This window comes from Juglans microcarpa x Juglans regia, chromosome 3D (assembly GCF_004785595.1).
Source record: "Juglans microcarpa x Juglans regia isolate MS1-56 chromosome 3D, Jm3101_v1.0, whole genome shotgun sequence".
NCBI lineage: Eukaryota > Viridiplantae > Streptophyta > Magnoliopsida > Fagales > Juglandaceae > Juglans > Juglans microcarpa x Juglans regia.
Window position 1 is genome coordinate 31617589 of NC_054598.1, and position 16116 is coordinate 31633704.

General features: G+C 33.1%; 1 protein-coding gene across 1 annotated transcript; it reads left to right on the forward strand.

Annotated features, from left to right (window-relative positions):
- Positions 1-1156: 1156 nt before the first annotated feature.
- Positions 1157-1754, forward strand: LOC121255219. Its single transcript, XM_041155497.1, has 2 exons — positions 1157-1450; positions 1494-1754. The coding sequence occupies exons 1-2, from the start codon at positions 1157-1159 to the stop codon at positions 1752-1754; spliced, it is 555 nt and encodes a 184-aa protein (XP_041011431.1).
- The last annotated feature ends 14362 nt before the right edge of the window (positions 1755-16116 follow it).

The window sequence follows — 16116 nt, forward strand, 5'->3', positions numbered from 1 at the left end:
GTGCGGCACCGGTTTTCATATTTTGAAAACTGGTTTAAACCAAACTAGACCTGTACATATATTTATAACTTTTTATATTATAATATATATCTATATATATATGCATATTATTTTCTAAATTGCTAATTAATATAACATGAAATTCTAATCTTATTATTCAAGTCTATTAGTCCTATAACATAAGATTAATATAACATGTGATATAACATAAAACTAATCTTATATTTTTTAATATATCATATTATATAATATATAAATTTTAATCTTATAATACAAAATTAACATAACATAAAATTTTAATCTTAATCTTAAACATTAAGTTATAAATATAAACTTAGTTTTAAGATATATACATTTTTGGCAAAATAAATTATAGTGTATATATATATATATATATATATATATATATATATTATAAATACATTTTTACCCATTTGATCATATATACTCATATAAAAAGTCTAGAACTTATATAGATTATAACTAAATTCAATATTATACTAGTATGTGGTAATTATTATAAAATAATGTACTTATACTATGATCTAAATAGAATAATAGTTTAGTATATGTAAACATCATATTATTACTAATATAAATAATCCAAAAAATTGGAAAAATGGGACCAAAATCGAAAAAATAGGATGTTCCAGTTTCGATAGTGAATCTGTCCGTTATCAGTTCTTAAATTTTCAAAACCGGTGTCTCCCAGTTTGATTCTAAAAAAATGTTCAAAACTGGACCAAACTGGACCCGTTACACCCTTAATTGTCTACAAAACTCAGTAATTGTCAGTTTTGGAGTAGTGAAATTAAATTTCTTGGGCATGTAATTTCCCAAGGAGTAGTTGTGGATCCCAGTAAAACTGAAGTTGTAATAGCCTGGCCATGCCTCACAACAATACACAAGATCAGGAGCTTTTTGGGAATTGTGGGTTATTATCAGAGATTTGTGGATGTTTTTCTCTAGGCTTTTTGGACCGCTTACAATTTTGACTATGAAGAATGCTGAGTTCATTTAGACTGAAAGGTGTGAGAAGAGCTATTAGGAATTGAAGAGAAGACTAACGATCGCACCGGTGTTGGCACTACCAGAACCACACAAACCAATGGTAGTTTTTTGCAATGTGTCCAAATTTGGTTTGGGGTGTATCTTGATGCGAGAAGGGCGAGTTACAGCTTACACGTCAAGTCAACTAAAAGATCATGAAAGGAATTATCCCACACATAATTTGGAGCTTGTTATAGTGGTCTTTGCACTAACAATCTGGCTAGACTGTTTAGATGGTGAATCTTGTGAGGTTTATATAAACCATAAGAGCTTGAAACATTTCTTCACTCAGAAGAACCTCAATATGAAACAGGGTGGGTGGATGGAGCTAATTAGCGATTATTGGTGTGAGATCAAGTACCATCCAGGGAAGGTTAACTGGGTGGCTAATGCACTGAGCGTAAACTTCAGAAGTATATTTTCTCCTTTTATGGAATGAGTAGACTGTTAGTGGAGAGTTCTTAGCAGGAGAAGTCATCGCCTCTTTGCAAGAATCCAGAGTTGTGGACTTCGAGGAGTTGAAGACTCATCGGATGAGGGACCCAAAATTGTTGGATATCTTGCCAAGAGTTAGGAAATCGAGAGGGGCCATGCAAGACAACAGTAGAGTGATTCCAGCAGAATCAAAAGTCAAGGAGAAGACACCTTACTCGGTACATCTTGGGAGCACAAAAAAGTATCGGGATCTAAAGAAAAGGTTCTGATAGGAATGAATGAAGAGAGATATAGCCATGTTTGTCGAAAGGAGCCCTACCTGTCAACAGCGAAAAATAGAACACCAGAGACGTGCCAGGAATCTACAACCTATATAATCCCTAAATGGTAATGGGACGACATATCAATGGATTTTGTGGTGGGTTTGCCGAGAACCCTGAGTGGAAAAAATTCAGTTTGGGTGATTATTGCTCGACTGGCAAGGAGTGCCCATTTTTTACTAGTTACCAATACGAACACTTTGAAGAAGTTGACCCAGCTATACATGAAGGAAATAGTTACACGAATGGCCAATTGGAATGAACTATCTAGACTCTTGAAGATATATTGAGAAAGATTGCCTTAGAGTTCAAGGGTAGTTGGAAAAATCACCTACCTCTCATAGAGTTTCCCTATAACAACAGTTTCCAAGCTTCTATTTAGATGGCACCCTATGAAGCCTTGTATGGAAGGAAGTGTAGATCACCTCTGTACTAGGATGAAGTTAGTGAAAGCAAGCTCATTGGGCCATAGATAATCCAAGAAATGAAGGAACAAGTCAAGATCATACGAGATAAGATGCGGCAACTCGAAGCCATAAGAAGAGTTATGCTCACACACACGGCCAAAGAGGAACAAGAATGTGGTTTCGGATTCATGAATTCTTTCACATATACATGTGCACACACACTCCCTCGAGAAGGCTAGGGTTTCTTCTCAAGAGGGGGAGAGAGGCCCGAACCACCATTTTTCATTACGAAAGAGAATATGAGATTTTGGAAAGGAAAAAGAGCCACGACCACCATTCCTAATTAAGCTAGGGTTTCTTTCTTCTTGAAGCTTTGAATTTGAGAGTGAAGGCTGAATGCTAAGGAGCTCTTCTTATTGTGGGAATGGATTTCATGAGCCATATACACGACACATACTCACAAATGGGATCAGGGTTTTCGTATGTCCATGTCTAATGATTTTCAATATGCATTTTCAGCTTGCTATTTGTAATCGTTTGATTTTTGTAAGTAGATCTTCAAGCTATTCTTGGATAATGTGTATATGACGTGCAAACTTGCATTTGCTTGATACTTGATTGGATGAAATCTCTTGTCATGTTAGATTCTTGGTTTTACCTAAATATGCGTTGCCATATTGATCGTTGGTTGAATGAAATCTCTTGTAATACCATGCCTTATATTTGGATCTATATGATTTTGTTGCCATGTTGCTTGATGACGTTGTACTAAACATGCTAGATGTTAGATGTTATAAGTCCATGTTACTTTTGTAAAATCATGCTTTCAAGTATTATATGTTTCGGGCAAGCATAGTGAATGATGTTGTGAATCTGTTTTAGCCTTTGTTAATTGTTGAATGTCATTGTTCGTATGTGTAAATCAAGTATTCGCATGTTCTAATATTTCAAGTCGTAACGCGGGATGTATATTGTTTGTATGATTATATGAATCTCGGCATACATGATTAGATGATCCATGAAAGGACCAAAGCATCATAAGTCCATGTCACATGCATTGGGTTTGTGCACTATTTTTAAGAAACGAGTAAGTAAACGTTTTTTCACAGACCCAAATGCTAGAACGGGAGACTGCCCTAGTGGAACTCCTCTATCCACTCTGGAGTGTTTAAAATAAAGTGATAGCCCCTGAATAAACAAAGTACAGTCGACGAACCTCAAATGGATCCTTGTGGAAATGATACCAAAGCAGGGTTGCGCCTAAAGATAATGGGTGTCATACGGTGAAGGCGAAATATGCAAACTACTATAATAAGTATGTTAAAGAATATGACGTAGTCACCACGGTGAAGTGGGCCATTGGATGATGTGGTAGCTAGCAGAGAACACACGATACATAAGGGAGCCGTGAGGTATCCAACCATATATTATAAGAAATGAATAAGGTAATGAGCTGCAAGACATGATATATGAATGACTAAGAACTTGAACTCAAATGATATGTTTAAGAACCAAAGATGAAAAGATGGAAAAGACTTTTCTTTAAAAGATTAAAAGGTCTCTGTTACATGTTATTTTGAAAAATTCAATGTTGCATAAGTCAAGTTTTATGTCAAAATACATATCCATGCATTCATTATGCTTTGCCTTTATATGCTTATGTTATCTATTGTATGTTGTTTGTTTAATTACAGAGATTTCTTAAAATCTTATTGTGATAGTTTCCACTACCATTCCCCACCTGGAATGGTAGAAGCTGTGATAGACACCCAAGACCATGGACACGATTAATGACCTGATTGAAGATGAATTTACCGTACGGGCCTTCTATGACTTTACGCCTCTTTTGAAAGTCACGGCGTAACACCTTAGGGACCTTTTGGAAGCACTTAATAAGGACGGGGACAAAATCGAGAAAGCCCCTACGATCAAGGACCATTTGGATCTTGTAACTGAATATTTAAGTCAAGCAAGAGATTCCTTAGAAGAGGCTAAGGGAATCACTGCGAGGCTAGGATTTCTGGAATGTGAGCCCATACAAACCAAGGGATTATTTTTTACCCCCACCTATGTCTTATACCTACGGTCACTACCTCTTCTAGACTCAACATCTTACTTTGAGTGCTTATCCACTAAAGTGAACCTCCACGATTCACCTTAGGGTTAAGACACCATGACCTTCATTTTACTCTTCCTATTAACAACATTTTGATGCATGATTTTGATCAACGAAGTCATGCATCCCAATCCTAGACAATACACTCATTACTACCTTCATGCATCTTAGCTCATACTAAATCCCCATTCTCATCCATACACGTCACACGACTTTAAGCCAATTCTATGGGTTAAGTACCGTGTAACCATGCTTAGGACAGATTACCCATTAAATATGGTGAATCCGTCCAGCACATGTGTCTAACTAGATGCACATGTATCCTACCTCTTTATCACTTAAGACCAATATATAATCCGTTGATCACATGCTCGTATGGACAAGTGCCATACTCCGATACCAACTGGCTCAAACCGGATCGGTAGGATTTTTCCTACTTCTCGGCCCTTTTACAAGTTCATCCCAACACTTAACATGACAGGACTCCTTCCCAACTACACTCTACGTCGTGTCACATAGCTTTAGACTACTCCCAAGCTACACCACAAGCTATTATGATGCACACCACACGGTGCATCGCTACACAACATGGAGTACACGTACTCCCTTCACAACACTACGCCACATCTCTACTACAACACATACTTCGCACCCACACTTCACAGCACAGTCCACAACACTACACAACACACTTTCCAACTACACCTAACACTTCAGTACACAACGAACTCCACAAATACTAACAGCACAGTCCACAACCTAACCAACCAACTAACATAATAACATAAACAATGAGGGAGAGAAGGTTATACCATCGACGGGATAACGCATGTGTTGCTCGCTATCTGGCAAGGTCAATGACGTCGGAAGGGTTGTACATGATCGTTAAACTGCGTATGGTGGCTATCCACGTAAAGTGGCAGTTTAGGCTTAGGGCTAGGCTAAGGGAGGCTGAGGGAGGTTGAGGGTGGTCTCATGGTGGCTGGGGTGGCTGAGCACGGCGGAGCCATGGATTTTCAAGGGGAAACTTTGGGTCTCAAGGCATGGGAATGGAGGTGGAGCTCAGCTGGTTGTTGGCTGGCCATGGAGGTCTTGAGAGGGGTATGGTGGAGCTATGGTGGCGAGGTGGAGGCGACACGGCAGATCTAGGCCGTGTGAGGTAGGGAAAACATGTGAAAGAGAGGGTGTGCATGAGGCGAAGATTGGGGCTATGGGTGGCTGGGGTAGGTCGATGGTGGCTAGAAGAGGCTCGAGATGGCTGCTAGACGCCGTGGGTGGCGACGTATGGCGGTTGAGGTGGAGGAACCCATGCATGAGAGAGAGAGGGAGTGCCCGTGAGAGAAGGGGCTTCTATAAACTAAATAACTACTTGTTCTACACAAAAAAAAAAAATGATTTTTTTTATTATATATTTATATTTTTAATTTTCATTAAGGTTCAGGGAGGCTAGGTGGCTCAGCTGGGCACGAGGGGTATGTTTGGGTGGCATACAAAAAATTTTATTTATTTAAAGTTTGAGTCGACTTATTTAAGTTTGTAGAGACTCGAATAATTTTATATTTATTACTTTTATAGTATTTATCTTCAAATTTTTAACGAGAACACATCAAGTCAGGCAAAAATTTAGATAAAAAGTTGAAAGTAAAATAAATAAATAAATAAATGATGATCAGATCAAAAGATGGTTTGGAATGAAGCTTACATTTTTTTTTGTTTAATCTTGATTTAAAATTAAAAGAAAAATACAAATTAAGGCCGCCATAGTTGGTGGACGAAGTCAATTATATATGAATGGTGGCAGTTTTTCTTGTATTGTCAAGAGAATTAATTAGCCTAAACATATATTTCTCCCCACTTAACGTACGCATTCAAATTATCGTATGCGAAAGGGTAAAAGATCACTCATTCATTCTAAGAAGCCATTAATGTAATTAAGACTGGAGTTGGTCCATTGTCAATTTTAATTAATCACAAAAGAAATGGCTACGACTGGGCATAGCACTACTTGTTCGTGTATTTACCCCCTTTTCTATTCTCGTCATCTACTTTTTCAAGGAGTGCTCCCTCGAACTGTCGTCTCACGTACGTGTGAGCTTACGTTTCTTACATTTGTTTTACCAAAAACATGACAAAAAATAGGACAAGAAGAGATATGAGGATTTTCAACGAACTAACGAGGAAGGAATAAGTTCTCATGTCTCATATGATGTGCTAATTAATTACTTGTCTTGGGGGGTTTGCCAGAATTCATGACAATAGCTGACTTATATGAGAAGATCATGCTGATCATGATATTAGGGTTTTGATCAAGTTTTAGGGGCGGCTCAATACAAATTGAAGTTTAAGACGAAATTTAAGTGAGTCATTCGTAGTTATGATACAATAAAATATAAATTATTATATAAAATATTTTCAAAATTTTCAATAAAATGATTTTATTCAACATTTTTAAATATAATTTTTGTGAATTTATATTTACAATAACAATTTAAAATGAGATCTCAATATGCCACAATTTAGCAAGATCTTTAAAAATTTATTTAAAATATAAATAATTCATTGTATTACTTATAAAAAAAATCATTATATTAAATATTAAATTTAGTATTATAGGCCCTTGTACATATTGAAAATTATAAAAATTATTTAAAATTATATTTAATGAAATGGTTTTTTTTTTCCAGAAAAATAAAAAAACTCTTTTCTTATTTTTGGGGCTTACATAAGGTGGCGGTTAGGCATTGGCTTACCATTGAGCCAGTCTGTCAGATCAACGAGGAATATTAATTCTATCTCACACGTGCCTGCATACTAATTAATTGTCTTGCAATATTATTTCACGTAACTCGGAAAAATTGGAAGGATAAATAATAAAAGTTTGGACCATTATAAAAAATAAAATATTTATTTGTTACCAGTTATTTGTGACGATAATTATAAAATCATTCTCAACATATAATATAGTTATTTTCACCATATTCATAATATATAGATTTGATTTATCGATAAGGAAAAAAAAATTCTATTATTATTGTTTTAATATCATCATATATAATGCATTCCCCACCATCCTTCCTTCCTTCTATACTTTTCCAAAGTTAATTATTGTTGTTTGTCGTATCAGAAGATCGAGAACTAGGGATGGCTATAAATATCAGCATATAACTCTGTTTTTCTTGTCTACTTTTGCAGTGTACATGTGCTTTATTATTCACCGTTCAATCTCACATGCATCATCATGTGTTAAAATGTCTTACATTTAGAAAATAGTATGTCATAAACTTAGACTAAAGGAGAGAGATCAAATAGAGTTTCGATCGAGGCAGGATGAGTCATGACTTGTAGAGATTATTGTAATGAGTCAAACAAAAATCATAGCTATTTAATATATATATATATATATATACATAAATATATATATATATATGTAGTCTCCAAATATGAATACAACATTGCATTATCTCCTAATGTTATTTTACATCATGATGAAAGAATAATGAGTTGTGCAAATATAAATTAAATAATAGAATATATCTCTTCCCATCAGCTTGACCTTTTGGAACGTAATGATTTCACATAGTATCAGAGTAGAAATCCTGAATTCGAACTCTGATTATATACTCTATATCTCATTTAATTAAATATTCTATGAGTTGGGCGTACTCATTAAATGACAGTTTAGCCCACATGAGAGTATGAAGATATAAATTAAATAATAAAATTTACATCTTTCCTTCAGTTTAAGCAATTGTGACAAGTGATAATTTCACATTTAAAGAAATGACTATCTTTTAAAAACTCCATTTTTTATGATGAATTATATGGACACTGCTACTTAACCATTTTAATTTACCGCTCAGATGGAAGGTATGTTTAACATGCAGTGCCATGTGACATAGCCATGTTATATTTAGAAAATAGAACGTAAAACTCTTTTTTGTTTTGTTTTTTTTTAATTGTCACCAGTATTAACCTGTTACTATAATAACAAATATTTTCAGAATGATTCACTGACTACAAACGATATTTATCAAATTCCTTAATAAATTCTCAAAATATGCCATTTAGTTCAATACCAAACAATAATGCATTAAGAAGTTTCGATTATCTCCTTTGTTTCTAAAATCATAATTTTATTTTTATTCTATTCTGCCAATGAAATATCACAATCTACAATTAATAGGTCTTCGTTTTTATAATCGTTCTTATTGACAAAAAGACAGAACAAAAGATGGGTTCAAAGAGAAAATCTCTCACAATTGAGGAGAAAATACGAATCATGTTACATTCTCACGTGGTACTACCATGAACGATCGAGAAGAAAGAGTTGGAAACTTGAAACTCAAGATCCCGCAGGTCCCATTCCCGAACCCACGGTCAACATTCGTGACGATTGTTTTTCTTATTTTGTTCATTCCTGTTTGTTTACGTTTTCTTCTTTTGCCATCTTCCCAATAAAATTGGAATTAAATATTTGGTACGTGTTTTTTTTTTCCTTGGCTTTATTTTTACGTCTTCTGTAGTCATCTTGTCAATTCAATTGGAATTAAATAATCTGTACGATCCAGTAGTTGACGGAATTACACGGGACTAATTACTAAATATATATATATATATATATATATATAATCAAGAATTATATACAACGAGTAAAGAAAAAACAAAGAATTATATCCATCTCTTTATTAGTTTCACTCTTATTATTTTTGCATTCATAATTTCAATTTAAATATTCTTTTTTTTTCAATAATAATTTTTGATAATTTATGTTTTCAAAACCGTCTATTATCGAAACTCAATTACTCTCAATTGTCATTTCTTCTGATAGTCATATAGAACGGTTTTGAATTGAGATTTGGTACTCATTATTATTTATTATTATTTAAATATTTTAACTTATAAATCTAATTATTATTCACATATTATTTTAATTTATTTTATCTCAACTCTAAATCTAAATGAGACCTTAATTTTCATCTCTTTTGAATCTTTGATAGAAATAAAGAGACGGATGCAAGTTGATTTTATCCATTTATTTTTAAAAAAAATATAATTAGGAAGCTAAAAATAAAAGACGGATATTAGGAATGGTTTTAAAGATGAAACCTCAAGCAAATTTTCTTGCACGTCTTGTCAATTTTTTTTTTTTTTTTGTTTCGTACGTATGTTCCATTAATGTCCCGTCTCTTGCCGTCACCTACATTTTTTCATTTCTCACATTTCTAATGCTTTGACTATCTCATTGTATGTGCCATTAGCTTATTTCAGGGTGACACAATGCATTCATCACTTACCTTTTTCTTTTTCATAAGAAGCTTTAAAAAAAGACAACGTCATGGTAGAAAGGTGATGCGTTGTACTGTAAATTAATGTATATTAATTCTTAAACATATTTTGAACCTCATATTATATATAAAAAAAAAATCATAAATTTATTAAAAAATAAAATACTTTCTTAATTATTAAATAATAAATAGAGAATCGGTAACTTCTCGAGATAACTCTCAATAGCTTCTCGTGGTGGGAGAATCATTTTTCTTAAAAAGAATTATTAGAATTAATTTTAAAAGTATTTTAAGTGCACGCTTATCAAATAATAAACAACTTTTTAATAACAAATTCAATTAAAAGCTTTACTATACAAAATAAAAAAATAAAAAAATTCTATTTCTGACGGCAACTCCAAATAAATACTGATAAGTTATACAATCTTTCACACGTGTAGGATCTCAGAGACTCAGATACTTTATTAATAAGTTGACCTATTATGTTAAATATTTAATTAAATTAAATAGAGTGTAAAATCAAGATCCAAATTCATGACTTCTTATTTAATACCTATAAAATCATCAAAGCTTACACAACAAATCTAAATTGATTAAAAATAATAAATTTAATTAGTTATATTTATTTTAATGGATCTTTAACGTTCTAGAAAATATAGTCAAGAAAAGAGATCCATGTCATGTTCTGGGGTTACACAAACTTCACAATTAATCCGTTTTGTTGACTGCATGCGCGCACCCAAATCTCGTAGATATCATTCTTTACAAAAGCTTCACCTTTCCTCCCTTTTCGTTTTCATTGAATATTTGATTGCCCTGCCTTCTTTTAATTGTTATGAGGTAATTGTTGGGTCCACACTCTCTTTTGCCCTGGTTTGTACTCCAACTATTATTTTAGACCATATTTATACTCAAAACTATTTATTTTAGACCATTTTATGTGTACTCAAAATATACCATTACACTCAACTACAACAACAACATATATATCACGTCAACTGCATTCAGCGGCATGCAAATTAGTACATGGCCATCAACAAAATTAATACTCAAGACCTTTTTCATTTTTTTTTTTTTTTTTTTTTGAGGGCAACTCAAGACCATATTTATCTATATAGCAACGAATGGTGATCAAGACCATATAACTTATATACTCAAGACTCAGAGCCACAATATCAATAGCCATCCAGCAACAAAATATAAGACTCGTCAATTATCACGTTAAGATAATCTCACAATTAAGAAACCCACCATAGAAAAAAGATATACCGTCTCGAATTTGAACGTGTTAAATAGGAGAAAAATAAAGACATGAAACAAACTTATTTGTAATGTTTATTGCTCATTTAATATTTGGAGAGAGATAGATATATGGGTAGTAATAAATGTTGTAGGACCAATTTTATGTGTTTATCTCTCTCCACTTAATAATCCGAGGAAATTTCGATTCTACCTTAGAGTATTCATAATCGTTCCTTTATTTTATCCTTTAAAATATATCATCAAATTTCACTTTTATATTTTACATATTAACTTTTACAATATATCTTATATGATCAGTTTATCTATTATTTTTCATATCATTTAAATAATTATTTTTTATTCCTTTTAAACATTTACTTTCTACCAATAAATTTGTAATATCCATATTTTTTTATATTTGCAATATATTATTATATACAATGTAATATAATTCAGTCCTATGCACACAAAATAAAAATATATAAGCCAAATAAAAATTAAAAATAAAATCAAAATATGAAAAAATTGGATAAATAATATTTCCAATATATTTCTTAAAAAAAAATAAATAGAAGTTTTTTAGATGATGACAATAAAAGAGAATTTGTATTGAAATGTAAAAGTAAAAAGAAATTAGGGAGTAAATGAAGTATAAATAATACTAAAATTGTTTGAAGGATGAACAGTACCCGCTAGATGCTATATAGCAATTTGTATTTTATATGTTCTTTTACATAATCAGATGGAACTTATTTTATAAACAATTCTTTAGATAATTTACATTTTTTATATTATGCATAAGCTATTGAGAATGCTCTTAGCTAGCATTTTCACAAATTATTATCAAGGAGATAAGTTATTGTTTTTATTAAAATATACTAGCGAGTTATTCAATGGATAAATAAAATTCAGGCAAAACGAAAAGTTTGAATGATTCCATGTGTGCGTGGATTGTATGTCGACTTTTATATATTGTTCTTAATTTCTTTATTTTTTTTCTTAATTTCTTATATATATATATATATATATATATATATATATATATATTCCCCAATCAGAAGGGTTTAAATGCTGCTTTTTTATACTTCGGGTTAACAAAACTGATGATATAGTTCATATATAGAACTCGGTCTTAATTAATTGCCAGGATCAGATGTTCATATCATGATGAGCTGTTAATTAATAGCCAGATGACCGAAAAAAATTAAGGTTTTTTTGAATAATTTCGCTATATACTAAATTCTATATTTTTTACGATAGAAAATCATTCGTGATTTGTTAAAAGCAAAAGGCTAATGGGTTTTATTCTACTTATAAGTTCACAAAGGAAAATGTCTGATCTCTCTCTCTAATTGATTCAAGTAGTATATATAATCTTTCCTATATCTGTTAATTTGTAGTTGTTCAATTGATCCCTTCTTTTATAATAACAAAGAGAAGAATTGTGGATTCTAGACCCCACGAACATGTTCTTTCTTTGTAAAAATAAAAAAATAGATGAAAACGTTGCCATGAAGACTATATATATAATAGGAAGAGAAATGCTTTAGTCATAGAGTTAGAGATCTCACAAAAATAAATTTACAAGCTGACGTGGGCCGTGGCTTAATGTGGTAGTAATTAGATTATAAAACTACTTTTATTGTAAAGTAAATTTAACGAATCATATGAAATATGCCACGTTTTTATTACTTATTGAACAAATTGATATCTTTTTTTTTTATAACAAAGAAAACTATATTAACTTCAAACTTTAGAAATTACATGACTAAAATCTGGACTTAAATCCAGAACAACTGTATCCTCATCAAACTAAAGAGAGGATTTAGCTAAACCATGAGCTAGATGGTTTGCACTTCTCTTAACAAACAAAAACTTCCAGCTAGAAAAAGTAATAAACTGCATATGAGTATCAGATAACACCATCCCTACTCTATCCCATCTCTCAACATGGGAATTAAGGCCCTTTACAATCTCGGATGAATCTCCTTCAAAAAAGAAAAAGTCCATTCCTAAGTCATCTGCCATCCTAACTGCTTGAAAGGCACCAAGTGCTTCTGCTAGTAGGGGATCATTAAAACTAGAATGATTAATTTTTTTTGTAGCCACAATCTTACCTCCATGGTCCCGAACAACTATTTCCAGTCCAATCCTACCCTTCTCCTCAGAAATTGTTGCATCCTAATTGATTTTCAAGAAACCTGGAGGTGGAGGATTCTAAATCATCACTTGTGAACCTCTAATATTAGTTCTATGCCTATCATGCACTGCTTTGAACTCTTCCAATAATATTTTTGATTGGCTGGCTAACTGAGTTGGATGTTGGAAGAAACCCTCAAAGACCAACTTGTTTCTTCTTTGCCATATACTTCTTGTTGTTATAATGAAGAACTCCAGGACTTGTTGATCACATATTGCACTTAGGCTCTCGAATATGTCCTTGAATTTCTCTGCTCTGAGTGAACTCTTGTGAAGTATAGTAGGTCCCAGACTCCAAACATCCATAGCTGATTTACAGTCCCATAAAACATGTTCTACAGATTCTTCCTCATTAAGGCATATCTGACACATTGGGGAATCTACAATTTTCTTTTTATACAAATTCACTCTAGTAGGTAGTGACTCTAAACATGCTCTCCACATGAAAACTTTAGTAACCTGAGGGATCTTAAGTTGCCAACAACATGTCCATCTTTCTTGCAATTGTACATTATTTGATGTCTACCCCTGTAATCAGTTCTACCTCTCTTTGAGAAATAATATCGACTTCTTACAGAATAGATATCATCCTTAGTGCCTAACCATATCAATCTGTCTATTGCCCAGTCTGACTTAGTGGAATTTTTTGAATAATAGCTGCAGTCTCAAGTCCCATAATGTCTTCTAGCATATCTTTCCTCCACTGCTTATTCTCATGATTAAAAGGCTCCCCTACATTTGCATCCTCTTGCAAGGTTTTAACAGGAACCTAAACTCTATAGGATGATGGTTGTGGCACCCATATATCTTTCCATATTTTTGTGCTTATACCATTCCCTATTCTCCATAAAGAGCCCTCTTCAATTAAAAACCTGGCTGCATAAATACTTCTCCATACAAATGAAGGCCTAACACCCAGCTTTGCATCAGAAAATGTTGTAGAAGGGAAATATTTGCACTTAAGAATATGAGAAGCCAAAGATTCAGGATGTTGATAGATTCTTCACCCTTGTTTAGATGACAAAGCTAGATTAAAAAATTCTAGATCTCTGAAACCTAAACCTCTAACTTTCTTAGCTTTCCCCATTTGACTCCAAGAAACCCAATGCACTTTACTGTCTTGTTGTTGCCGTCTCCACCAAAACTGATTCATCACTCTATTAATCTCCCTTAGTAGAGATTTAGGCAATTTGAAAACTCACATACAATACGTGGGAAGTGCTTGTATGACAACCTTCAATAGAGTTTCATTTCCTACTTTAGAGAGCAACTTTGTCTTCCATCCACTAATCCTGCTTCTAACTCTATCTAATATATTGTTGACAGTAATGTACCTAGATATACCAATGAGAGAAGGTAGTCTTAGGTATTTTTCATCGCACATTGTAAACCAGATTCCAGCAATAGCCAACGCATATTCCCTAGTCTCATTTTTGGTATTAGCATTGAAAAAAATTGATGTTTTTTCCTTGTTAAGCTTCTGCCCTGAGGACTTTTCATAAAGATCAAGCAGACAATGGAGCTTGGACCACCCTACTGCATTTGCTCTACAAAAGAGCAAGCTGTCATCCTCAAAGAATAAATGGTTTATACTGACATTGCCTCTTCCCATAGGAAAGCCACGAATCTCCTTTGAAACCCCAGCCCGGTTTAGTAACATACTCATAAACCAATATAAAAGGATAAGGGGACAAAGGGTTCTCTTGTCTAATACCTCTAGATGGTTGAAAGAAAACTTGAGGAGAACCATTTAGAAGAATTGAGTAGGAGATTGAGGAAACACACCCTATTACCAGCTTTATCCATCTCTCACTAAGGCCAATTTTCTCCATCACCTTTTCCAAAAAACTCCATTCAATCCTATTATATGCCTTGCTCATGTCTAATTTTAACGCCATATACCCATACTGCCCTCTTTTCCTTATAGACATTGAGTGCATTGCTTCAAAAGCTACAATAACATTATCAAGAATCATTCTTCCTAGCACAAAGCACTTTGATTGGGGGAGATGATCTTAGGTAATATTTTCTTCAACCTGTTAGCAAGCACTTTGGAAACCACCTTGTACAGAATATTACAAAAAGAAATAGGCCTATAATCCATCACTATCTTATGAGATTTTATTTTAGGAATGAGAACAATGTAGGTTTCATTAATGTGGCTAACCTCCCCATCAGAATTAAGGACCTTGAGGACAGCTTTGGTCACCTCACTTCCTACAATGTCCCAATGTTCTTGATAGAAAATTGCAGAAAAACCATCTAGGCCAGGAGAACCCCAGTGGTTTCATTGGGAACAATGCCTCTTGGACCTCTTCTGCTGTGAACTGGATAGATAGGTCTCTACTCAAGCATTCATCAATCTTCTTCTCCATATGATTAAGGATAACATCAATGCCCTCAAGATTGGAAGTAGTAAATAACTTCTGAAAAAATTGCCCAAAAGTCTCTGAAACTGCCTCCATTGTTCCATTCTCTTTCATAATTCTTTTAATCTCATTTGTCTTCTTCCTTTTGCTTGCACATTGATGGAAATACTTTTTGTTTCTATCACTATCTTTGAGTCGAGATTATTTGGCTCTTTGTTTCCATCGAGTGTTCTCCTCTTCCAATAGAAAGTCCACATCCTTTTGCAATTGTATTAAAGCTATTGTATGGGAACCCATATTTATATCCTGCAGCCTTTCAATCTGATTTATTTTGCCTTGTATTTCCTTCCTATGTTATCTTATAGTCTTATTCCATTGTAAGAAAGCATTCTTGCAATTCAACAGATTTTGTTGTACTGGCCTTCACTAAGAGTGTAATACCCCATATCTTAGTGTATTTTCACTGAAGGATTATTTTTATTAATTCAAAAATTTATTCCCTTATTTTAAATATATCGGTTATTTTTAGATGTTTTATTTTATGATCTTTAAATTGTGAAAAAATTAATTTGCGATGTTAACTCAATATTCATTATTGTTATGCATTTAAATTGTTCTTATTTTAAATTAATTTAGTGTTGGATTTAATTATTTTATTTGCATTGTATCATTACGTTTAAATTATTTTAATTG

Bases quoted from the DNA above. Each gene is read 5' to 3' on its own strand.
- LOC121255219 (XM_041155497.1), top strand. From the start codon at position 1,157: ATGCGAGAAGGGCGAGTTACAGCTTACACGTCAAGTCAACTAAAAGAT. The intron at 1,451-1,493 runs GTAAACTTCAGA...TGGAATGAGTAG, and splicing joins GGGTGGCTAATGCACTGAGC to ACTGTTAGTGGAGAGTTCTT.